This window comes from Anas platyrhynchos, chromosome Z (genome assembly GCF_047663525.1).
Source record: "Anas platyrhynchos isolate ZD024472 breed Pekin duck chromosome Z, IASCAAS_PekinDuck_T2T, whole genome shotgun sequence".
NCBI lineage: Eukaryota > Metazoa > Chordata > Aves > Anseriformes > Anatidae > Anas > Anas platyrhynchos.
Window position 1 is genome coordinate 22,655,271 of NC_092621.1, and position 25,751 is coordinate 22,681,021.

The 25,751-nt window shown below is 35.4% G+C and overlaps 1 protein-coding gene across 10 annotated transcripts in view; it reads right to left on the bottom strand.

The window, feature by feature from the left end:
• ADAMTS6 (ADAM metallopeptidase with thrombospondin type 1 motif 6) overlaps window positions 1-25,751 on the bottom strand; it is a 155,294-nt gene that overhangs the window by 33,756 nt on the left and 95,787 nt on the right. For all 10 annotated transcript variants that reach the window (XM_038170500.2, XM_038170502.2, XM_038170504.2 and 7 more), the window contains 6 exons: window positions 21,535-21,680; window positions 19,229-19,292; window positions 9,486-9,588; window positions 8,243-8,376; window positions 5,582-5,705; window positions 4,239-4,319 (listed from right to left, as the gene is read on the bottom strand). In XM_038170500.2, coding sequence (XP_038026428.1) covers window positions 4,239-4,319; window positions 5,582-5,705; window positions 8,243-8,376; window positions 9,486-9,588; window positions 19,229-19,292; window positions 21,535-21,680 — 652 coding nt within the window. The remainder of the gene's footprint in view (window positions 1-4,238; window positions 4,320-5,581; window positions 5,706-8,242; window positions 8,377-9,485; window positions 9,589-19,228; window positions 19,293-21,534; window positions 21,681-25,751) is intronic.

Here is a 25,751-nt window from a genome sequence, read left to right on the forward strand (position 1 = left end):
TCCATGTAAGTACTCTAGATAACAAACAGATTTCTTAGCTAACTGACCAGTTAGGCTGGACAAGCATATATTATTCAATATTTTATGAGATTACATTTCTAAATATGAAACTGACTTTGTATCTTAAGGTACATATTCTGTTAATTAGATATTGCCTTCTGGACAAGATAATGATGAAGATCACTAGTTATTCATCATTTATGTTTACTGTACATAAAGCATGCTCTTAAAGGCAAGATCATGGCTGTAAATACACAATCAAACAGCTTTGGATTTTGAGACAAAACACACACTGCTTTTACTAGATAGGAATTTTACAAACTCATGGCACAGCCATAAGGAGAAGAAAATTTATGATGAAGTTTTATTCTCAACTACAGCTGTGTAGACAGAGGTTTTACCTTGAAGAGTTAGGAAAAAATTCAGAATGATGCTCAAATTTTCTATTGATTTGAATTGATCCGGAGAGCATTCATATGAACAAGAGATGGTGAGGAAGTAACATTATGGTGGTGACGGCCTTATTCATCAGGGATTAGTAACCATTTCCAACACCACCATAAAGTCTGAAAAAGAATGCCTTTCCGTAGCAAAATTTTGCTTCATTAACTTTCCTGGATTTAATCTGGAAACATGTATGTGCTTTGAGTGAAGAAACTAGCTTTCACACAGTCACTTATTTTAAATTCTCAAAGTAGTTCAGATTCTCTATTGTCTATATGGCTTTTGTAGTACAAGAAGCAGAGAATAAAAAACATGCATAAGAAAACAAGATAAATTGCAGGCAGTAACATACTAAAAGAAAGGAACAGTACTCCCACTATTAATCTATTTTAAGCAGGTATATGAAATAAAAAATCACAGAATGGTTTGGGTTGGAAGGAATTTTGAGGATCACCTAGTTCCAACCCCACTTCCACAGGCAGGAACACCTTCCACCAGCCCAGGTTGCTCCAAGCCCCATCCAGCCTGGCCTTGAACACCTCCAGGGATGGGGCATCCACAGCTTCTCTGGGAAGCCTGTGCCAGTGCCTCACCACACTCACAGTAAAGAACTTCTTCCTTATATCTAATCTAAATTTACCCTCTTTTAGTTTAAAGCCATTATCCTTTGTCCTATTAAAATACATAACTATGTTACACATGAGCATTGGTCTTATATTAGTGGTCACATCTCCATAGAGCCAAAACTTCTAATGAAACTTTTAAGTGAGCAAAGGGGTAGAAATATTCTAATGCATGATGCATATATAATAAATCTTTCTGAAATTCTGTGCTTGTACTATCAACTGTGTGTATGCTATACCCTTTTTTGTTTTTTACTTGCCTACAAAAGAAAAATGTGTTTGCATTCTGTGAACAGATTTGCTTAATATGCATTGTTATGCACAGGTGAAGGACACAGCTGTGAATAGCATTCCAATAACATAATTACATGACTATGATGAAGCACTGACATAACTATTAGCATATAAGACAGAAGGAACAAGTTAATATACTAATTAAATAATTTTTTAGAACTTGAGAATGCAGGAAGCCCACAGGAAATTAGTACTCAACATCTTGTTGCAAAGGGAGAATATAAGCAAAGATGTCAGCTCAGATCAACCCAATCAAGGGAAGATAACAGCATTCCTAAACATACATTTTTTCAGCAGCTCTGGAAACGGGCAATTTTATTGTTGGATTATTTTTGGTCAGATCATTTAAAAAAATAAATTATTATTTATGCAGCTGCAGTAACATGTGGTTTTGTTGCCACAGCACTAGGAGTGATACTGGTGCAGAAAGTATCAGCCCGAGATGGGGGCAGGGAGGACAGGTGCTGACTGAGCTACTTGAGATTGCCAAATACCTAACTGCTTCCTAAATTTGAGGCCAGGGTTTACAAAATAACTGGATTTTAGTTCAGGAACTGTGGGATGTTTGCTGCAAGTTAGAGACCCTACTAACTGAAAAGAACAGAGGAAACATTGAAAACAGTATGAGAGAGTTTTTTTCTTTCTTTCTTTTTTGTATATTTCCAAATGGAGAAATTGATTTCTTAGACTGTGGTCACATATTTGGCAGCAGTACACATAGACCAAAACATAATAATATGTGTAAATGGTTATTTTCAGCTGAATCAGTTCTCTAATCTGGTTTCTGGTTCATGGTGTGACCACAAAACATCCGTCCTGAACAACAGAGAGGAACTGCATAAAGATGGGGAAGTTGTAAAGTTGACACTGCCACTAAAGAAGCATCTATAAAATGATACTCTAGAAGTATGCATTTTAACATAATAAACTATTTTTAACTGCCATCCTGCTTGCATAGTCGTTTTTAGGGAGCAAACAAATTATAAGCATTCCTTTCCCCCAAAACTGCTGATCCTTGAACAGTGATCTGGTTCACATTCATAGTACAAAACATTCCAACAAAAAAAGGAAACAGTCCTTGCAACTTAGTATTATCTTACAATAGGATATAATGGTCCCTTTCAAAGTTGTAAACACAAGGAAAGAAATCCCCCTGAAATTAGCAAGGGCTTCTGTGGCATTTAGCAAGGTATTGAGGAGAGGGCCTGAAAATCAGGAACCCTCTTGAAATTGTAAGAAGCAGGCTGAAAAAACAGCTATGTACCATTTTACCTTTTTAGATCTGTGGTCAAATTAAATATCAAAAAAGTTGCCTATATTTTTTATTGAAGTTAAAAAATTAGCGTTTTTTTTCATTCATTTGGTGCTGATGGTACTGACCTAAATACTGCTCCAGATCACATTCCTCTGATTTATAAGCAAAATTTATAACAAACTTAATGGTAGTAACTAAGAGTATCTGGTTTATTCTATTTAACTCCTGTATTTATTTTCAGCTACCCACAGAATCAGAAACACAAGTATCTTAATGGAATCTGTGTACTAAATATGACATTAATATTAGCCTAAATGTCCATGTTAACAAAACATTCTTTTGACAATATGGTTCTTAGCATAGAGCAACCACATTAGTGTGCATTGTATGCCTTTCTTCCACTACCACCTCTGTCTCAAAAGTCATTGTAGGATATTTGATCAATGTTACTCACATATTTTGACATGGGGGAGTGTGATGCTGAAAGAATAACAAGCACTCTTTACTGCTGGAGTAGTGGATGTTACTATCCCCTGCAGAATGAAGGGAGACTGAAAATCTGCTGAATTACATGATTGTAGGGGCAGGCAAAAAGAAAGGAAAAAGCATCCAATAGTAAAAGGCACCATTATCATCAATACAATCAATTTAGCAATTAATGTATCTAGGGATGTTATTGTCCTTCCTACTAACATGCATTATAGTCCTTTCCAACACATTGCTATTCTTTATACTAATTACATGCAGAACAGACTGAAAAAATAGCCTAGTCAGTTGTCATTATGCCTAAACAGGTTAACAGCTTCTGTTTGTGTTTATGTTAGTTTCCGGTAGCACTGATCAGCTCTCTGCACTACTGTGAACAAATGCTATGCAAATCAGACTACAGGAGCTGTCAGAAACGCATGCTCTTTTTGAGTTTGATAAAGCTAGATCTGTACACACCAATATTTAAAAGCTGAAAAGCAAATTTAACATGATCTTAAAGGAAACGGGATAAACTGGGCATTTGAATTTAATTCTGTTTTACCACAGGCTTCCTGTATAATCTCAATAAAGCCCATAGCTTTTCTGCACCCCATTTTCCCTTATCTATAAAACAGGAATGGCATCAAGTCCCTACAAAGCAGCAACACAGAAACACTGTGGAGTTATTACATTCAACTGCCTTAAGATAAGGAGGCATTATTATTGTATTTAAGCAACCATGACTGTTGTTGAATAATCATTCCAAGCAAAAAATGATGTTTTAAAACAGTATGGTTCCCTAAGATCAGAGACTTCCTCAGGTATAAGACATTACCTCAGAGAGGGACAGTAGATCACTTGAGTGTTCCTCATCCACTCTAGCTCCAAGTCTGACTCCGTAACTACAGTAAAACTGACCTGATTTTGCACTGTATACAAGGAGGAATCACATGATGCATTCCATTAGCTCCACTCAGGAGAATACATCCTAACCACCTGCTGTAACTGTCTGACCACAGATTAAGATTAACAACTACTATTCCCTCTGCAGCTTCTAATATATGAACGGTTTGGTCATATCAGAAATATGTATTTCTAAATCATATCAGAAAATCTAACTTAATAACAGTCTGCTATTTAAACCATGCTCTTACCAATGTAGTTCTTTGACATTGCCACTTCTCTTATTTCAATGTGCACAGAACCTCTTGGAATTTGAATCACTTCCATATAGCCTGTAAAAGAAAGATAACTTTTTCTCGTTATCTTAAAAAATATTAGTCGTGAAACTAGCCATTAATAAATTATTCACTACTAAAAAACAGTAAGAAGCATGGAATTCAAATGTATTTGCATATTTTTGTTTATGTGATGCATAGAAATGTCTTTAAAGTTCAGATACATTTGACTGTGGTAGAAAGAATTTAATGTGAATTTAGGAATTCATTTTTTTAACGATAATAAAGTCTTTTCAAGTATATTACAAGTAACTAATATATAAAATGACCATAAGATCATAGAATAATTCAGGTTGGAAAGGATCTGAAGACTTTCATTTAGACCAACTTCTTACTACTAGCTAGGAGGTAAGACAAGGTTTGTCAACACGTTATAGTTGTGTAGTGTTATAAGGAACTCCAAAGCTGGAAACTGTACAATCTTTCTGGGCAACCTGATCCACTCCTGGAAAAATGTTTTTCCTTCCATTGGGTCAGCACATGTCTTGTTTCAATTTATAGACATAGTCTCTGCTCCTCCCACCACACGTCCACCACTGTGAACAGTCTGGCTCTGTTTTCACCATAACATCCTCATAGATTTGGAAGGATGGTATCCAGTCCCCACAAGTCTTTTCTCTCCCAGGCTAAATAAGCCCAGTTCCCTCAACCTCTACTGACAGAGCAGTAATTGCTCCAGCACCCACTAATCTTAGTGGCCCCCTCACTGAGCTGAACTAACTCTGGTACATCAATCCTTTTCTTATGCCCAGGACCACATGCAATATTAGTTAAGATTTAATAAGATAATAAGATAGTAAGGTTTAATTAGATGGAGCAGATGCAGTAACACAGAGAATCACTGCAACACTAGTACTGTCTATTCTGAGCTAAGTTTTCAACTAATCACCCTTATATATTTCCATATACATTTATTTTCTTAATAACATGAGCATAAAAGACTCTTCTGGATCCTTTCTATTCTAAAATGTCATGTATAGTCAAATACATGATTACAAATAACAGATTACACTAAAATAAAAACAAACCACCCACTTCTCGTTGAGTGCATTTAACATCATCAGAACTAAGTAAGTAAGATTAAGAAAATATATGACTGTATTTTATAGAAATCCAAACTAACACAGGAAAAGAAAACAACTAGACAAAAGTAGTCACAGTGTATGACTGCCAGCAATGCAATGCTGGAAATCAGTTGGAACACTGTTATGTTTTAAACAGCCACATAAATACAACAGAATGGACTTGTATGTGCATACCTCCTCTGGGCAATGAATCATTGAAGAAACCTTCAATTGCTTCACATGTACTCCCATCTCCTCCACAAACACGGCATCTATCTTCCTTAGCATCAGACCCCAAAATATTATCACAACCCACATGCTAAGAGAAGAAAAGAAAAAATATTTTAACAGTTTTCTTACACCTTTACCTTCATAGATCGTTGAAGTATTTCACTCAAGTGTAAGATATTCAGAAAGATATTCATTCTTTCTATCTATTCTGTTTCCAATACCTGCTACTATTAAGTGGGTTGTCACTTGCAAGAAGTGAAGAAAATCAAAAATCAAAACAAAATTTTGGCTTACTAAAAACGAACTTTGACTTACTGAAAATAAATTTTGGCTTACTGTTAAGTCTTGATTAATAAATATTTTCTATTTCTACTGTGACTTTCAGGTGGGGATCTCATAGCAATTTACAAACAATGTAATTATTACAATTATTAATAAATGATTAGTGACCTTTTTATTTAATATTACAAGGGCTAAATGTGTTTAATCTGTATCGGTTTAAGGGAAACATTAGCTGTAATTTTCTTAAACGTTTATGTAGCATAAATATTATTTACAAAGGAATTTACAGCTTTATAGACTACTTATCTACTTGAGAAATCTATGTACAGTGAACAATGAGCATCTGCATCTGACTAATTTATTCATCACTATTAGAAACCTAATGCAAATATATACAGTCAGATACCTAAAAAACAGAACAAAAGCCAAACCAAACCAAACAAAATGAGAACGAACACTGGACATTGACATTTTTGTCTGGGATTTATATAAAATAGGAGGCAGCTGCATAGCTTGGTTTTAACTTGCAAACAGGTTAATGCATAGGTCAGAAGTTAAAATACTGCAAGTAATTGAAAAAACAGTATTATTCTAACCACTTATACTTCAATTTCATAATTCGCCAAGATGAAAAGGACCTGCTTTTTTTTTTTTACACAGCCCCCTCAAACTTGAGTTTTAGTCTGGTTATTAGTTTTAAAAGACTTCTCCAAAGTGCTAGAATGTTCTTATTTACGAAGTACACCAGAATTCCATGGGTTATTTTTTGTGCTTTTTTTTGCTTAGATTACTAATGGTAAATCTCATCGTATTATTCAATAAACATAAATCTTCAGCATTCAGTATAGCAAACCACTTAAGTCTTGAGTAACCTTTAGGTATGTTAGTGGTTTCAGCAAAATCAGATGATTTTTACTAGTCACCAACACTATTCAAATGTTTAGACTTAAATACATAATTAAATGCTTTGCTAAACTGAAGCAGCAGTATGATGAATATAACAAAAATATGGCACAGACATCCAATTTTCTTCAAATTCATGAAATACAGTTCTATAAGAACCTTACAAGGTAACTGTATTTTTAGTAAATGGCAAATACTTGCCCTTATACACTCTCACAGAGTGACAGTGACAAATTTCTGTTCCAAGTTAATTAACAGCAGAATTGTTTCCAACAGGATGAACTATTTGTGGAGAAACAGATTAATATGTTCATGTTTACTGTTTTTCTTCCAGAGTAGTGTTCTAATTGGAATGATGGAACAGGCCTTGGAATAGTACAAGGAATATGCTCATCTCCTGTTGCTTTTTCCACTGATAGTTTACACAGAAACCACAAAGCAAGATAAAAGATGGCAAAATGAAGAACTCTAATCTGCTTTAATGTCTGTGAGGAGCTAATTTGAATGATTTGTCTTATTTGGTCAAGTGCAACGTGCTCCACCTGGGTCAGGACAATCCCAAACATGAGTACAGGCTAGGCTAATATTGGATTGAGAGCAGCCATGCAGAGAAGGACTTGGGGTACAGGCAAATGAAAAATTGGACTTGAACTGGCAGTATGCACTTGCATCCCAGAAAAACAACTAAATCCCAGGCTGCATCAAAAGAACTGCAGCCAGAAAGTGGATGGAGGTGATTCTCACCATCTGCTCTGCCCTCATGAGACCCCACCTGAAGTGATGCATTCAGCTCTGGGGCCTCCAGCACAAGAAGGACATGGACCTATTAGAAGGAGTCCAAGGGAGGGCCACAAAGATGATCAAGGGGCACCTCTCCTATGAAGAGGGGCTGAGAGAGCTGGGGATGTTTAGCCTGGAGAAAAGGTTCTGAGGACACCTTTTTGCAGCCCTTCAATACTTAAAAGGGCTTCTAAGAAAAATGTATAAAGACTTTATAAAAGGGCACGTAGATACAGGACAAGGGGTAAAGCCACTGGAAGAGGGTAGACTTAGATTAGATGCAAGGAAGAAATCCTTCACTATGGAAGGTGGTGAGGCACTGGAACAGGTTGGCCAAAGAAGCTGACAAAGTCCCCTCCTCGGAAGTATTCAAGCTCAGGTAGGATGGGGCTTTGGTCAACCCAGTCTAGCAAAAAATGTTCCTGCCCATAGCAGAGGGGTTGGAACTAGACTATCTTTAAAGGTCCCTTCCAACCCGAATCATTCCATAATTCTATGATTATGCAATACCTTTTTTTAGCTCTTTGTCTCTGACTCTTTCTTTAAGAACTTCATCAACAATCCTGTTTCACACAAGTAACCATCAGATACCATAATTAAATGTAGGATATAACAGACAAAACAAAGTAATCTGTAAGTACTTTATAAAGAATTTGTAACCTTGCATTCTCCATTGATACAGATATCCAGTGAGTCAGCATTGCACTGAGTCCCATCTATTACTGCAGGAGCACGTTCAGTGTAAAAATTATAACCTTCAGCCAAGCAGTTTAATGCACATGGTTTAACCCCACCTGGACAATAAAACCAAAGAAACAAAATAACATAATTCTTGAAAAAATATTAATTAGTTAAGAATATATATGCATAAACAAATCTGAAATATATAAAATTCCCTCATACCTGACACATAATATATATATATACTTTATTTTACTTTCTCTTATTGATTTCTCTACTTGACTCTTCCCTTTTTTGCAGAGAGGATTATTTCTTATAGTAAGATATGTCAAGATTGGATAGCTACTTAAGGATTCTATTATGTTAATACAACACTAATGATTATTGAACAATTAAAAAAAAAAGGATACTTCACCATTTGAGAAAAACGAATAAGAAAAGAATGTAGTTTTAGAAGTATGTCAGTGTAAATTTCAAAAACAAGATCAGACTATGTCAGTTAGGACTTCAGTCTTATTACTTGACATACGCTACAGCTCAGATCATGTGATCACAATGGTCACTTTTAGGCTTCTAATCTTTAAAAAAAAATCTATAGAAAAATAAAACCACAAATGTGAAACTGATTTACTCAGGGCTTAGAACAGGAAAAAAAAAAAAAATTTAAATCAAAAGGCGAGTTAGAAACATTGAACAATGACAGAAACAACTAAATCTGCCTAAACTGTCACAGAGAAAAAGAAATTACAATCCTTTTCTCTGCCTCAAAATATCCTTTTATTGCATAGCATAATTAGTTATAACTCAACTTATTGAAGTAGCCTTGGATACTGTATGAATGCTTTTACTTCTTTCTCCATTTCTTAGTATTCTCACCTTAATTAATGAAAACTTTATTGATATGTTTATGCTAAACTTGTCACTGTAGCATCAAAATTACTTATAGATCATCTATGTATTCTCTAAGAACATCACAACTGCAGGTGGAAAAGGGTTTCTTATTTTAAAGTGGAGTCCCTACAATGACGCTCACCCTCTTTCCACATCAAAAGAAAAAAAAAAAAAAGAATTGTCATGGCTCTTCTGTTACATTTTTCGTAACTGACAAAAGGTTACCCAACTTAACTTATTATATATTCATCAAAATGTTCTATTTACATACACTACTTTTTGTAGTTTTAATATTTCACTCAAAAATATTTTTTGAAAAGCTACACATTACCTCCAGTGTAGGGTTTCCAGTTATAATACTTTCCCCGGAAAGGCATATTGTCAAAGTCTGCACATTGTTTTTCTCGAAAATCACGGGCTTCTGAAGGACATGGCTAAAATCATACAGACAAAAAGAAAAAAAAAAAAAAAAAAGATTAATTTCTTCTAAATATCAACATAATAATAAATACCTGTATTACAAATAAAAAAATAAAATCATCCAAGACACTAGGAGATGGTTCCCTGCTTTATCTTGTGGGTCTGATACTAACACATGCTTTATAACTGATGCATTTAGTTTGCAACTTTCAGCTGGAAAAGTAACTGAACTACTCTAAACAAAGATGTTTCCATAATTCCATAAAGCCAATCGAAATCATGTCAAATTATGCTTCATAATCAATCCATTAGCTACCTCCTTATAAGCACACATAAAAAACAACTGTAAAAAATAAAACCATTTTGATAAGAGCTCTAACCTTAGTTGTACTGTAATAAGCAGCTGTACTGAGCTATGTTTTTAAGACATGGATAAAGAAATTAAAACACTTTCTGAAGAGCTGCAGACTATTATCACCATTTCTTACTTGCAGCTTTGACAAAAGGATTACATTAAGGCTGAGAAAAAGGGTAGATATGCTTAGTTCTAATTCTAACCAGTCTCCAAGTGTAATATTTAAGCAGTCTCCAAGTGCTTATATTTAAATTTTCACTATTTCACACTATCATTTAAAAAAAAATGAAAAATAACCGTCTTATGTGGAGTAATGATAGATTTAAGTGAAAATCATATCAGGAAAGAATTTCAGGAAAAACTGAATTCTTAGCTATTTCTCAATTTTTTCATCAGCAAGTTCAAATGACAATTTTGAATACACACAGAATTCAGATAGCACATTAAACATTACTATCAATGTTTAAGTAGCAGCTGCAATTGCAAGTGTCATCAGACAAAGTATTTGAAATACAGATTAAAATCATTTTTAGACTGAAAGAGAAAAGAGATTGTTTGACAGAAATGAGAGTTGTGAATAAATATTACTATTTTATGAGCAACAGAAGAGTCCATTTCATGGCAGTTTTACTAGTCTTCCTATAAATATCTAAGCTAGTTAGCACTGTTGAGGAATCTAAAATGCAATCAAGTGAAAGGATCTGTATAAACATGTATGATAAAAATCTACTTAACAATGCAAATATTAACATAATAATTATAATTCTCAGTACACATGAATCACGTTCTTACCACAGCCGTCCTATTGCACTATGATTCAGAAACTACATTCTTTTCCAGTTCTGCATTTAATGAAAATGCTGGATACTAGAGTCTCGCAATTTTAAATTTTGTGTATAAATCACTCTATTATATCCTTCTTATTAAATAATACATTTTTGAATATAAGGCATTTACTGGTTAAAAAAAAAAAAAAAAAAAAAAGTTACTGCTGCTGCTTTAATTAAAGTCCTTCAGAGCACAATACTGACAATAACAACTGTGTGCAAATAAAATGAGAAGAAAAAGATATTTTTAATTGGTTACACCAGTTGTATTTGCCTATTTGCATTTTACTCTCCAAGCAGCAGAAAGAAATAACCTGACATACTTCAAAGGTTGTGACCAATCTCACTGATACTGGTCAATTCATCCTATTCTTCAGCTCCAGGTAGGATCATAGAACCAATCATAGAATCATTAAGGTAGGAAAAGACCTCCAAGATCACCTGGTCCAACCATCCCCCTACCACCAATATCACCCACTAAACCATGCCCCTAAGCACTAAGTCCAAACCTTCCCACAAGGACCGTGATGCCACCACCTCCATGGGCAACCCATTCCAATGCCTGACTGCTCTTTCTGAGAAGAAATGTCTCCTCATTTCCAACCTCAACCTCCTGTGGCCATTCCCTCTAGTCCTATCACTAGTTACCTGCAAGAAGAGACCAACCTCCAGCTCCCCACACCTTCCTTTCAGGGAGCTGCAGAGAGCAATAAGGTCTCCCCTGAGCATCCTCTTCTCCAGGCTAAACAACCCCAGTGACCTCAGCCACTCCCCACAGGACTTGTGTTTCAGGCCTTCACCAGCTTCAAAGCCCTGCTCTGGACATGCTCCAGGACCTCAACATCCTTGTAGTGAGGGGCCCAAAACTGAACACAGTGCTCAAGGTGCAGCCTCACCAGAGCAGAGTACAGGGGGACGATCACCTCCCTGGTCCTGCTGGCTGCACTATTCCTGACACAAGCCAGGATGCCGTTGGCCTTCTTGGCCACCTGGGCACATTGACGGCTCATGTTCAGATGAGCATCAACCAACATCCCCAGATCCTTTTCCTCTGCACAGGTTTCCAGCCACTCTGCCCCAGGCCTGTAGCACTACATGGGGTTGTTGTGGCCAGAGTGCAGGACCTGGCACTTAGCCATGTTCAATCTCATCCCATTGGCTTTTGCCCAGTGACCCATCCTGTCCAGGTCCCTCTGCAGGGCCTTCCTACCCTCCAGCAGACTGACACTTCCCCCCAACTTGGTGTCATCTGCAGACTTACTAAGGGTGCACTCAGTTCCCTCATCCAAATCATCAGTAAAGATATTAAAGAGGATAGGCCCCAACACCAGCCCCTGAGGAATACCACTGATGATCAGTTGGATTTCTCTCCATTCACCATTATTCTCTGGACCCGGTTATCCAGCCCATTTTTAACCCAGCATGCTAAGACACTGATTTGTATGGCTGCTATTTTACCAACGTGCAAGTTAGTTAAACTCCCCTGCAAAAGACACCATGAAATCCTTTTTCTGAATAACATTCTCATAATCTGACTTTTGAGATATAGTCTTACTTCTCTTGTTTGACGGTGATCTCAGATATATTTTGAGGCATCATCATCTCCATTAATAAGCCAGATCATGAAGAAGAGTGCACTCTCAGCAAGTTTGCAGATGGCAGAGAACTGGGAGTAGTAGCTAACAACAACTGAGGGTCACAATGGCATCCAGAGAGACCTCAATAGGGTGTTAAATGGACCCACAGAAACATCATAAAATTAAACAAAAGAGAAATGCAGTCCTGAACACAGGGAGGAATATCCTCATGCATTCAGCATGTCAGTTGTGGGTCTCATGCTGGGGGCCTCTCAGTTGGAAAGGAACTTAGCAGAAAAGGAACTGGGATGTAGAATGCTACTCAAGGTGATAAACACTGCAACTTTACTTAAGAGACATAATAGGAAGGTTACTGCAGGAGTAGTTGTCTTTTCATCATACTTCTTAGGTCATCTTTGCCTAGACTAACAAGAATCTTTTATTATTATACCCATGACACAAATATAGTGACATGTTGTGTAGTATCATACATGATTCCTCTACACAGGAAGAATTTCAGCCACAGCATTATAAAAGTCTGAAAAAGCCTAAGATCACTGTAGTAGCTCAAGGAAACAAAGAATGCAACTGTTATCAATTTGGATGACTTTCCTTCTAGGTTGCAGGTAATGAAACAGTAACAGAACAGGAGAAAAAGCTACTACAGACATTTTATCAATCACCTGTGATAACAAAGAAGATTGAAAAGGTCTTCAATACTGATATTCTAGCATGCTTTTGGCATACCTGGCACACTCCATATCTTATTTAAATAAATGAGATAATTCTTGAAGGGAGTCACTCACAGAAAGATCACTATTGAAAAGACTAATGATGCCAAAGGCTTTCATATTGAACAGCATATTTTTTTCCGCATAACCTGCTTTTGTGCTTGTAGGAAAACTAGTTTTATTACACAGGCTTACCTACTTTTAAAACAAGGACTCTTTCAACTCAGACCTGCATTAGGAGATCACAAAGACAACACTCATTTCTAATTCCAACTATTTTACTACCTGACATCACTGGATACAATTTAGTTAACATACATTGGTACCACTAAATGTTGTTAATTTTGTCTTAAAATGATGAGTTTAAAATGGGTAAGAATGCAGCTGGAGATTTCAATTATCAGAGAAAGTACTGCAGACAGGGGTGTGACAATGTTCCCTGTTTCTTAACATTCTGTCTGGTTTCGGTAGTCCTGCAGATTTAATTGTGGCTTCCTTTACTTCAAGTACAGTTAAATTAATTTTAAAAAATAATATATCTCTGATGTCAAAGCTTTTCTATAACCCAGTGTATTTGGCTGCTAATTCATCATTCCATTGACAGATTTGATAACCTTTGCAATAAAATAAGTTTTAGTGGCTATGTCTTCTCAGGGAATCCTAACTGATCTCAGGATCTGGCTCTTCATCCAAATCATTACTTAGAATACGCTGAATCATTAGTTGAATCCAGCTTTCAGGTGGATTTAGTAAAAAGGCTGCCATTTTGCAGACTGCAGTTACAAAATGATAGCCCAAAATATACAATATTCTGTAGTCTGAAGAAAAAAAAATGCAATTTACACTGCAATTGCAATTTATTTATATTGCTTTACTTGATTTCCTGTACGTAACTGCTACCTGAGAGGAAGTAAAACTAAAGATGATGTCCTCAAGATATGTATTCAAAATAATACCAATAGTAATGCAAACAGGTTACTGCAAGATTAGCTACAATATACATTTACAAGATGTCAGCTTTTTGGCACTGTCTCTCTGTGTAGGTGCTCTTCACCCAGAATAATTGTGCAATAACTGCTTCACTTTAGTGGGTAAGATATTTCACATTTTTCGTGGAATTTTTCATGGCCACAGACTGCTTGTGTTTCCAAACTCTCTTATAGGAGACTGCAGTTTGTAAGGCAGGAATCTAACAAACGTAAAAGAACTTATAATCGTGTCTGAAGAAGGTTCTGAAAAGATGATGAAACATTTAAAATTTTGAGTCAAAAAAGCACCCACTTTAAGAAGAACATCAAAAGCTTTTACGACAAAAAGCAAAAATAGTTTAACAATTGTTAACAAGTCACTGAACCAACACTGACGCAACACCAAACATCTGATCTTACAGAAATCTGTTTTTCTTGGAACTTCAAGTCAGGCAGACCTCAGTAATTGACTGGGCTTCCTATTAACAAAAGGCCAGAAGGGTAATAGTTGAAACTCAGATACTGTTCCAAGATGTAATTCCTCACATAGATAGATTTTACATATAACAGGACTGAAAATACTAATTTTATGAAAGTGATGAACAGTAGCTGTGAATGAATATATGCGTAAAGGAAGGAAGCAACAGGAGTCCTTTGCCTAAGAGAAAAGGTTGAAGAACTTAAATCTTTTAAAGGTATGTATACATTTATACCTTCAAGTAAATAAACCATTTACAAAACCTGTAAACAAAACATGTTACTGTATTTTAAAAATAAGGAGCCTTTTACAGTCCTACATGTGTATCAGATTAAGTTTCACAACCTAGATATATGTTAAACGAGACAATGAGTTATTTTAACTGAGGTGTTGTGTCTTGCAATTTCATGGGTTTGTTTTTTATTTCCTAATTTATATAAGTAAATAAGCATTTGTTTCCAACAGAAGTAAGAGGTACTGTGCTTGATGTTAGAAAATATGTTTCTGATGAATGTGTGCTTTCTACCACCTTTTGTTTCCAGAACTCATTAGCTAATGTTCTTTTCTGCTGATCTCAATGTTTCCATTAGCAGATGCCTTTCGAATTAAGAAGTCATATATGGCTTTGGAAGTCTTTGATGAGAAATATGCCTAGTAGGAGTGTGTGCACTGTTTCCAAAGAATGAAAATGGTCAAAAGAAAGGGCAACAGAACTAACCCTTCACTGAAAGAAAAATGAAGTCAAAATGAGGGTGTGTTTTTTTTTTTGTTGTGTATGAATAGTAGGAGCTTAAGGGAGTGTTACCTCTAAAATTACAGATGGGCAATGAATGTTGACACTGCAAAAAATTCAACAGAAAAGATGTACAAACAACACATTTTTCATAAAAACAATGACAGATTTGCATGCTCTTAGTGCTTACATTAATCAAACATACCATTCCTTTAAAAATGTCAAGCACTAAGGACTGCAATAAATCTTGAAACAAAATATACTAGCCTCAGCAATTCTTAGCTATTTAGAACCCTAAATATTACTATAAAAGAAATGAACTACAATCGTCAAAACCATTACAACAGTAAATTTAGACTTCTGTAAGTCGTAGTATATTTATGCACTGAAAAAACATACCTCACAGAAAAACAATTTTTAAAAAATTATTCACAGTCAAATAGTAAGAATGGCATTTGTAAATACCCTGGCCCAATTATGTTATTGTTCAAGATTTGTTTTTCGAAGTTTCCTTTCCAAATCCCTGTATAAATTATTGAAATCTGACTACAGGTAGGGAATAAACACTTTGGAATAAAGGACTATAATTTTAGAAGGTTTTGGTAACTTGAAGCAGTGATTTGAAATAAAGCAATGGATGCAAATCACTACACTTGGGTAGGACCAATCTACACTTGGGTAGGACCAATCTGTCAAGAGTTGGACTTGATGATCCTTAAGGGTCCCTTCCAACTCAGGATATTCTATGATTCTATGATTCTATGAACTGTACAGGACAATCTGAGGAATGGCCTCCTAAACCACAATACCTTAGAAAGGGATTTATTTGGGTGCTATGAATCCATATGTGCAGAATAAATGTCAGATTTAAGACACAAGAACACAATACTATAATTTATAAACAGAATCTCATCACTAAGATGACATACTTAGTTCTAGGTTGTGCCTTGTTTTGACTGGAACTAGAAACCTATGCATAGGTAGGTTTGGGTACCACACTTCAGGAAGATGTGCACTACTGGGATGACAAAGATGATAAAAAGAGACACTGTTTGGTGTAAAGAAGACTAAGAGGAGATGACAGTGGTCTTCAAACACAGGAAAAGCTGCCACAGAGGGAGTAAGACCAGCTATCTTCTAAATTGCACTTTGGACAAAGTAAGAGCCTTAAAGGATATGGGAAACATGCTACATTTTAGATAAAGATCATAGCAATATCTCTCTGACTGGAAATATTTCAAAACAGGTCTGACAACTGCTTGACCATCAGTTGAGAATGGACTAATTACAGTTGGTTTTGATTTTGTCTTTGAACCAGGAAACAGTCTAAGTGGTCTTCTCAGGTACTTTGCAGATGTTCGTTCTGTGACCTTTTGAGCTTCCTCAGTAATAAGCAAGAAGCATATGGAGATAAGGCAGGCAAAGCAGATTTGGAAGAAAACTGTCTGAAAAGTTTCTGACAATATGAAATAAAAAATGACAAGAATAAAAGAAATCCTAGCAGCATTTCAACAATATCACTAGGTATGATTATTTTATTTTATTTTATTTTTTAAAGCATTTAAAAATTGTTGTGTACTTGTGAGGTAGCAGGATAATGTATTATCTATTTTTTCTTGTGTATGAGTTACTGTAGCAGATGCTAACAAATGCCTACTGGAGATAAATACATTAAATAAGAATACCTGGAGAACTAGACCTCAGGAGTTCTGAAAGAGCTAAGGGAGAAGGTCTTCAGTTTGTCAATGTGAATTTTTAAACAAATCTTAGAGTATGCATACAAACTGAAATAGCGGTAGGTAAAAAGAGGAGTATTTGAAAAGGGCAAATAGAACACAGTTTGTCTGATATCAATTCAAAATGAACAGAGAAATTGGTAGTGACTTAACTGATAGAAGAAAGATAAATCAGAACGCAAGAACACTTTTTATCAGCTTTATACAACTTCCTGGTGAAAATAACAGAATACTAAAATATGCTTAGATCTGTATAAACCATTTAATCTGGTAGTGCACTACAGCCTGACTAAAAAATAAAATAAAATAAAAAATCAGTAGAGCATCCAACAAATTTACTAAATACCAACAATCAACTTTCAAGTGATAGACCTTCAGTAAGAGATCATCACTTGGTGATGTCAATTCACAGGTGAAGTTTCTATCAACTGTAAATATGAGAAACATGTTAAATATTACTCAACATTTTCATTTTTGCACTGGAACCATAAATAAAATTATCGCTTAGAAAGCTTCCCAATTACACAAGGACCAGTTGAATGAAAAATAAGATGATGGTAAATTGATTACAGAGTATCATCTGGGAAGCTGGATTCATTCAAATGAAAATTTCACAAAGACAGTAAATACAAAAATATAAATCTACTGAGAAAGTAAGATGGCCAGGTTTTCCCGAATGGTGCTCTGTAATATGGAAGGCAGCGTGATTGGAGAAGTTCTACAGCTCATGATAGACAAGTAGCTCAGCAGTTTCTCTTACAACACTTCGGTAAAAAGGCCTAATGACACATCTTGGCTGCATGAACAGAGTGGTTGTAATTTGAAGCAGGGAATTGATTTTGAATCTGGAAATTTTTAACACTGTTGAACAATGAGAACATCCCTCACAGAGAACTTTGCAGAAATAGCACACAATAATTAATAGTGATTATAAAAACAAGGTGTTTTCAAGGAACTAAAACAAGAACTATTGTATTTTTTCCTGATGTATATCAAAAGATGAACAGGTGAAATAACACCATTAATGTACACAGACTCTTCCACTGTTACTAACTTTCTTGTTTTAAGAAAATTAAGATGCATTTGGAAAACAAAACAAAACAAAAAGGAAGCCTTCTTTTGCTTGTATTGCTACTAACTTGGAAACTTATTATTTAACTGGTTTATTGGTATTTACTTCTTCCTGGTTCATTTTTTAACTTACTTGAATGTATAATTTTTGCTCATTTTTTGATTTCAAACATTTATACAGTGCCCCACTCCCACAGTGGCACATCATTACTTGATGGACTCAGCTCTAAAATGAAACTGTATGAACATGATGGTAACACATGAACCAACACATACCTCATGGCAAAGCAATGCACTTAGAGCACACCAGAAGAAACACATTTTCACAAAATGTCTAAGAGGACCGCGTAACATATTATCACTGGAACTTATAAAGGTATAAAAAGGGTAAGCAGGTTTACAAGTGGAGGAATGGTGGAGGTTAAAAAAAGTAAAGATAAGATGTAGAGTTCAAGAAATTTTTTAACACTCAGCTTCTGGAAACTCTTAGATATACCATGGAAACGTCAAGCCTTGGCTCCCACAATTCAGTGATTTTTTCCTGAAGCATCTGTTATTACAGTTGGGAAAGAACACACTGGTGTTCTAGACAAACCTTTTCTCTGTTGTGGAATGGGATTCCTTACTCTCCTTGTTCACCTTAAACATACATGCTCAAGTTGAACTCACTCTTCTCAATAATGTGAAGGCACCAGCTGGGCTTCACATTGAGATAGACATCCTAACATTTCATGGAATCACAGAATCATTAAGGTTGGAAAAGCCCTCCAAGATCTCCTGGTCCAACCATCCCCCTACCACCAATATCACCCACTAAACCATGTCCCTAAGCACCACGTCCAACCTTTACTTAAACACCCCCAGAGACAGTGATGCCACCACCTCCCTGGGCAACCCGTTCCAATGCCTGACTGCTCTTTCTGAGAAAAAAATTTCTCCTAATATCCAACATGAACTTTAGGTTGAAAATTTATTAGAACATGTAGGGTGCCTGCTGTATAAAGCACACACGTAAAACACAGAATTTGCAGCTTTTCTGTGTCAGGAAAAAATGTTATTCTAAAAATTGTATTATTTAGCATAATTTATTATTTAAATAGCTAAAAACGCTATTTAGTCTATTGCTAATAAAATGAAAACAGACAAGTTGTTTCTACAGTGGAACTAAGTTCACTTACATCAGTATTGCAGGAGCGATACCGCTTCCTTTCTCCAAGACAGTATTTACCTCCACCTGAAGGTCTGGAAAAATATTTTTTATGAGTTAGTGTATGTTTCAGTATAAACATAAGTTCACGAGATATACATTACTAAGGTAAATATTGCTACATAACAAAAGCAAAAGCACATCGAAGTTTTAAGGTGCAATTTTACAGTATTTTCTTTAATATGAATTGTGGTATGGACTCGAACTCCAGCACATAGAAAACAGCACTGGGTATTTTAAAGTCTTCATACATAATATTTATCTTGTTTGCACAGATATCAAACAAGACAGTATAAATGTATTTTGAACATATTAAAAAGGTATTGCTTTCAATTATTTGAATGCTTTGTAAAACCAGAATGAAAGATGTATAAGCAACCTAGATGATATATATATATTTTTAAATCTGCTCATATTACACTTTAAAACGTAACAAAACGATGAAACTGCCTGCTAAATACTGGAGTCAGCAACAAAAAACTGCTTCTTCATGAATCTCATTATGATTTGAATTAAGTAGTACTAAATCTAAAGAAACCGCAGAGCAAGCAGGTTTCTATTAGTGTAATTAGGACACTGGCACTTACATTCCCAGATTGTTCAGGAACATTAGCTATCTCCCACTGAGGTCAAATAACGAATTAATATTGACGTAAGTGGAAGATTAATCAAACATCTGATCTTTGGCTTGTAACAAGAAAGCAAAAAGGAAAAACACTGATTGTTTTATGATAAAGAAGAATTTACGGTTAGCAAAAAAGTAAATTAATAATGTTTTTCACAGTACAGGCATTTGTCCAAGCAGCTCTATCCTAGAAATACTCATCTTAATTAATGAACCAAAGGGAATTTTTTCCAAATGCAAACATGGAAAAAAAAATCACATTCTGGCTACACTGTTAAACATTTAAGATATAATTATCCTTCAACATACCAACTGATGTACATGGAGACAGAAGTAGTAAAAAAAAAAAAAAAAATCTTATAAAATTAATTGTGCTTCAAGCAAATATTTCTCTAATGTTTTTACACAGTGCTGTGAAAAAAAATAATGTGCTTAATTTATTATTCTCTCAGTAACATTGCCTGACATGTAATCTATATAAGTACACATAATTTTTACTTTTGAATCTATTCAATAAGTAGTGGCATTTGCCAGAATTGATTGATTGTAATTGCTAAAGACAAAAAGTGATCAGACTGCCTTAAACAGCAGTAATGTCACATCATGGTGCCTGTCTTGCAAACAACAGTAGAAAGCTGAAATACAGCTTAGCTTGCAAAACTTGGGTACAAGCAACAGGAAACTTCAGTGTACAGAAAGGAGAACATGAAAAAGGAATGACAGAAGTCACAGAACTGATTTTCATGAAAGAAGCTTGATGTTTTCTAGAAAAAGTGTTAAGAACTAGTAATGGGGATGGAAGTAGAGCTTATGAGTCATGACAAGAGCAAAGTATGTAGTCATAAAACTACCCTTTGACAGAGAGCTATACTTGCAATGAGGTAACCCAAACAAAGCAAGCATCAACAGAAAAAAAGCAGTTGTTCACTCAGCAGAAAACAGCAATGGAAATAAGTAAGCATTCCTCCTCTGAGAAGCACTAGACACTGAGAAGAGCACTTACCTGACAGATCTTCTCCGGAACACTGCTCAGGACATTGGGAAGCAGACAGAGGCTACCAGATACATAGAATAGACCAAGCTGTAGTGGAGGAGCTGGCCCCTCTTGAGAGAGAGTAGATGGACCAATAGCGAGTGGTGGCAGGGAGAGAAGTAACTCAATTGTTTTAAGAATCAGTGGGAAGTCACAATTAAGTGTCAAATGTGACAGAATATAAATGTATGCTCAGTAATACTACTAATTACATGTGTGCTTATATGTAAATTGTTGAACACAAAATCTTGGAAATAGTGTTGCTTTTTTAACAAATGACTGGCATTTGTTATATCCTAGACTAGAATGACAGATATGAACAAAGAAGAAATATAAATTATAATTCAAATATATTTTGCACAAAAAGAAGTTTCAGAAATAAAACTGTACTAGTTACTAATAAATATAAATCCAGCAATTTTTACGGTATATAACAGATAAATTAAAAACTGTTTTAAGTATGTCTCATGAGCTTCTCCTGTTAACTGTTTCTGTGTGCAATTTTGAAGACAAACTCTGGCAAACTAGCAAAACATTTTTACAGAAAACATATGAAACCAGTTTTGAATAAATTCCAACTCTGTCTTTTTGTTCGCTCCAGCTTACTTTAGCTACTTACGCTGGACTGTCACAGTGTCTTATAGATGAGGAGACTCCGCCACCGCAGGTCCTGCTGCATTCTCCCCATATTGACCATGGACCCCAACCTCCATCTATGCTCTGGGGCCAAGTGCCAAAAGGTACACACTCTCCCTGATAACACCACTGAAAGATTTCACAGATAAACAAAACAAATAATAATAATAATTAAAAAAAATTAGCTTCCAGGCTGATGTTTATCAGGGCAGAAAAACATAAGTGTCAGGCAATGACCAATTATAGGCATTAGGATTCTCCATACAGATAACAACACTAATATTTTACTTTTTGTAGCCATGTTTAGACATCGGTGAGGGTGTGTGGTGAGAGTGTGTGTGATTTGTTAATTGACTTCACTAAGCCCTGAATTATAAGTCTCTAACACACACCAGAAGTTTAAGCAAGCTTAAAATGAAGACTTTCTTTTTTCCTCATACATCCTCCTGAATGTTTCACATTAAAGGAACCACAAGTTACATTCTTTTCAAACACTATGATCCACTTCTAAGATTAAACAAAATGCCTTCCACTTAGGATTCATGTAGTAGCTTCATTATGCAAAATGAAAAACTCCCCCCATCATATTTTTAAGGTTTTTCCCTGCAAACCCTGAACCTTTGCAATATTGCTACTTACACTGGACATAAAAAATGTCAGACAATTCAAACAAATTGGTATTGTAAAATTAAATTAATAATTTCCTGTATCTGCAACTTTTAAACAATTTGGGAAATAACCCAGGAGCTTACAGTTTGATTCACATTCTGGTGTATCACTGAAAGTCTAGAACAGTTATGTAAATTATTCCTGCCATCACTGTGTTGGGCAACAGAATACAGCATGGCCCCAGGTTTACTGTGTCCTCAACTTGCACATTTCAGTTCCAGAAGGTGAGTATCTGTTGCTTAAACTGCCTTCAAGTCCCATAACAGACACAAAAACCCTTCGTTTCAAGAAAAACAAGGAAACAGATAACTGCTGTATCCAAAATCAGCCTATGAATTTGACAAAATTCACTAAGACATAGACAGAAAACATGGTGAGACAGCCCATAAGCACTATAGTAAGACTGGGTGAGGAGTTTATATTAACTAGTCCAGAAAAAAAAAAAAAAAAGTTTTCTTCTGAGTCCTAAGGCTCACCTAAAGTGTCAGTCCCAGCAATGCTGGGACAAACACAAAAGAGCAAATGCAGGCACTGACAATGCTTTGAATTTCTCTCAATTTTTATGAAAGCAACTGACAAGATAATTTAACCTTCAATCACTATTCAGAAAAAAAATAATAGAAGTTTGATATAAACAAGGATTATGCACAGTGATAATCGACTAAAATTTCATAATAGTTCCTAATTAGAAATTTCATGTTGAATACAAATGTAAGTTGATTGTCAAGCACATCAAAGTTTTTGTGAGTGTAGCTACAGAGAATGAACATTAGAAAAAATATATGTAGCTTATCATCAGCAAATACACCTAGATACAAAGTAGTTTTGCATAAAAAACACATGCTACCATTTAACATTAATAAGTGAAGTCTCTAGCATTATTTCTTTATCATCCTTGTTTCTTATCTCAGCACATTTTTATTCTCCATGACCACTTTTTTCTCTGTATGTGCAGTACCTGAACTTATTTTAAAGCACTGCTGTTACTGTCCAGCACATTTCTATTTATAAAACTCATCCTCTATTATTTGGAGAAACAAAAACCAGCACCCATATGCCTACAAGTGTATAAAGTAGATTATCTTAAACCTCAAGCTCAAAATGCATTGCCTTTCCTACCAAGTCTGGTTGGGTCAGTTTTTGTCATCTCAGCCCAAGTGGTGCTGTGTTTTAGATCTGTGACCAAACAGAATTGGTAACACACCACTCTTAGCTGAACAGTGCCTGCACGGCCTCAAGGCTTTCTCTGTTCTCACTCTGCCCCTCCAGTGAGCAGGCTGCGGGTAGGCAAGAGGCTAGAAGGGGACAGGGCCAGCAAAGCTGACCTGAACTGGCAAAAGGATACCCCATACCCCAGAACATCTTGCTCAACAATAAAACTGGCATCATGCTCAGCAATCACACTGTGGGGGGGAGTCTTTCCAAGCAAGTTGTTGCTTAGAGACTGGCTGCGCATTGGTCTGCTGGTAGGAGGTCGTGAGTGATTGATTGCCTTTGCATCACTTGTGGTTGTTCGTTTTTTCCCTTTTTTATTTTTTTTTTCCCTGCATTTCTTAAACTGCCTCCATCTAGACAGATTAATCTTTCTCAGTTTTGCCTTTGCCTTTCTGATTCTGTCCTCCATCGTGCTGTGGGGAACTAAGAAAGAAACTGGGTGGGGACTTAGCTGTCAGCTGGGGTCAACCCACCACATGCTTCTTAAGGAAAAAAAAACACAGAAGGACATAAGGTTTCATGGAGCTCTTCTGAGCAAAATATAGTTTATCCTCCTTACAGTTGTAAATTTACAACTCAGAGGTTTCTGGTGATACTGAACACCTACTTTCAGCTGGTATAGCTGTATCCATATGGTAGTGTTTTGCAATACCTCTAGTGGTACAATGGATATGGTATGACAGAGAATAAAGTAAATTTATGTGTATTAAGTATGAAGAATTAGAATTTTCTGTTTTTCTTCTCATTATAGTGATAAACTAAGTGATAATTATTTCATTCATTAATTAATTGTGGCACTCTATTACAGAGGCCACAGCAGTACACAAGTAATTATGTAATACTAAAGTCAATGGCTAAAAATTAAAATGCTTCTGAGAGTAAAAACGTATGGTAATAAATTAGATTAATAAATACATTGTAAAAATATTACATGTCAAAATCAAGATTCGTAAATGAAAAACACAATTAAACCCAAACTAATACCATCTATGTACAAACAGGACATGCAAACAAACCTTTGTGGTGTTATGACTGTACATAATATGCAGGTGCATTTCACCTGTTTTATTCTTCCAAACTTGTATAAGATTCCTGTACTCCGCGATGTCCTCTGCCAACCAAACATTTCTTTCTTCCATACTCCCATTTTCCCCTATAAAAACTCCTTCAATGCTGTTTTTCCTCCTCTACTGAAGTTAAATCTGAACACTTACTGTCCACTTTGGTGTATCTTTTTAATTTTCTAATGCATATTTATCTTTCAACAGAGGCAAGTGATGCATAGAATCTCTGTCCAGTTAATTCAAAATGGCCAAAATCTTTTTATTTCTAATGGGACTACAGATTTTTTTTTTCTCTGTGAATTATAACCCCTACAATGAGGTTACGGTCTACTTAGTGAACAGGATATGAAGAAAAAAAGGGGAGATGACAGCTATTTTAGAAGTACAATCCTTTATTAAGGGTTTAGAACTGAAATGTTAATTCTCCTCTCACAATGAAGAAGTAACTTTCAATTAGTTGGGTGAGAAAGACAGTGGTGATGCACTTGGATACATATTAAAGATGCACAAAACTTTAAATTATGTGGGATTCTTCTTATAAAGATCATTAATAATAAAAGAAGGTATGTCGCTGTGGCACATTTGAGAGAACTGTAGGTATTTACAATAATACACTTTTTGAAAACTAACAGAGGAAGTATTTGTGATAGTGAGGAAAAATTATTTATTTTTTCAGAGAAAAAAAAGCTTAATTAAATTTAAGCTTGCCATTTCAACTATAAGGATTATTTTTCAATGAGTATTTCTGCAATTATTTTGCAAGGAAACTTGATGCCCAGTACTAATGTGAATTTAGATTACCACATAATCCAGGTATTTAAATTGTTCTTTCAGCACACTGTTTTCACTTTTTGTACATTTTTCCCTCATTTACTTGCTTGGTATGGGTTTATACAACGATGTTAGAAGAGGTTATTTTTTTATTACTTTAAATTCAAAGACAAAAATAAGTTATGCTATCAGTGTTGTCTTTTTGTTTCATATGCAGTATTTCCTCATTAGAGTCCTTTTAAATCTATCAGTTTTAATCTTCATCTATACTTAAAATGATTACTATAAGATTTGGAAAAAGCATACCTTTTGGAACCCAACCAATACACAAACCCCTTCACCAAAGCATGAACATGTTAAAACTTCAAACAGAACAGATGTACAAGTTCTGTCAGCAGCAAAAAAAAAAAAAAATCCACACCAATATTTTTTCCTGTTTGAGGAAACAGCTGAATAACTTTTATGGAAAACACTCTAAAAA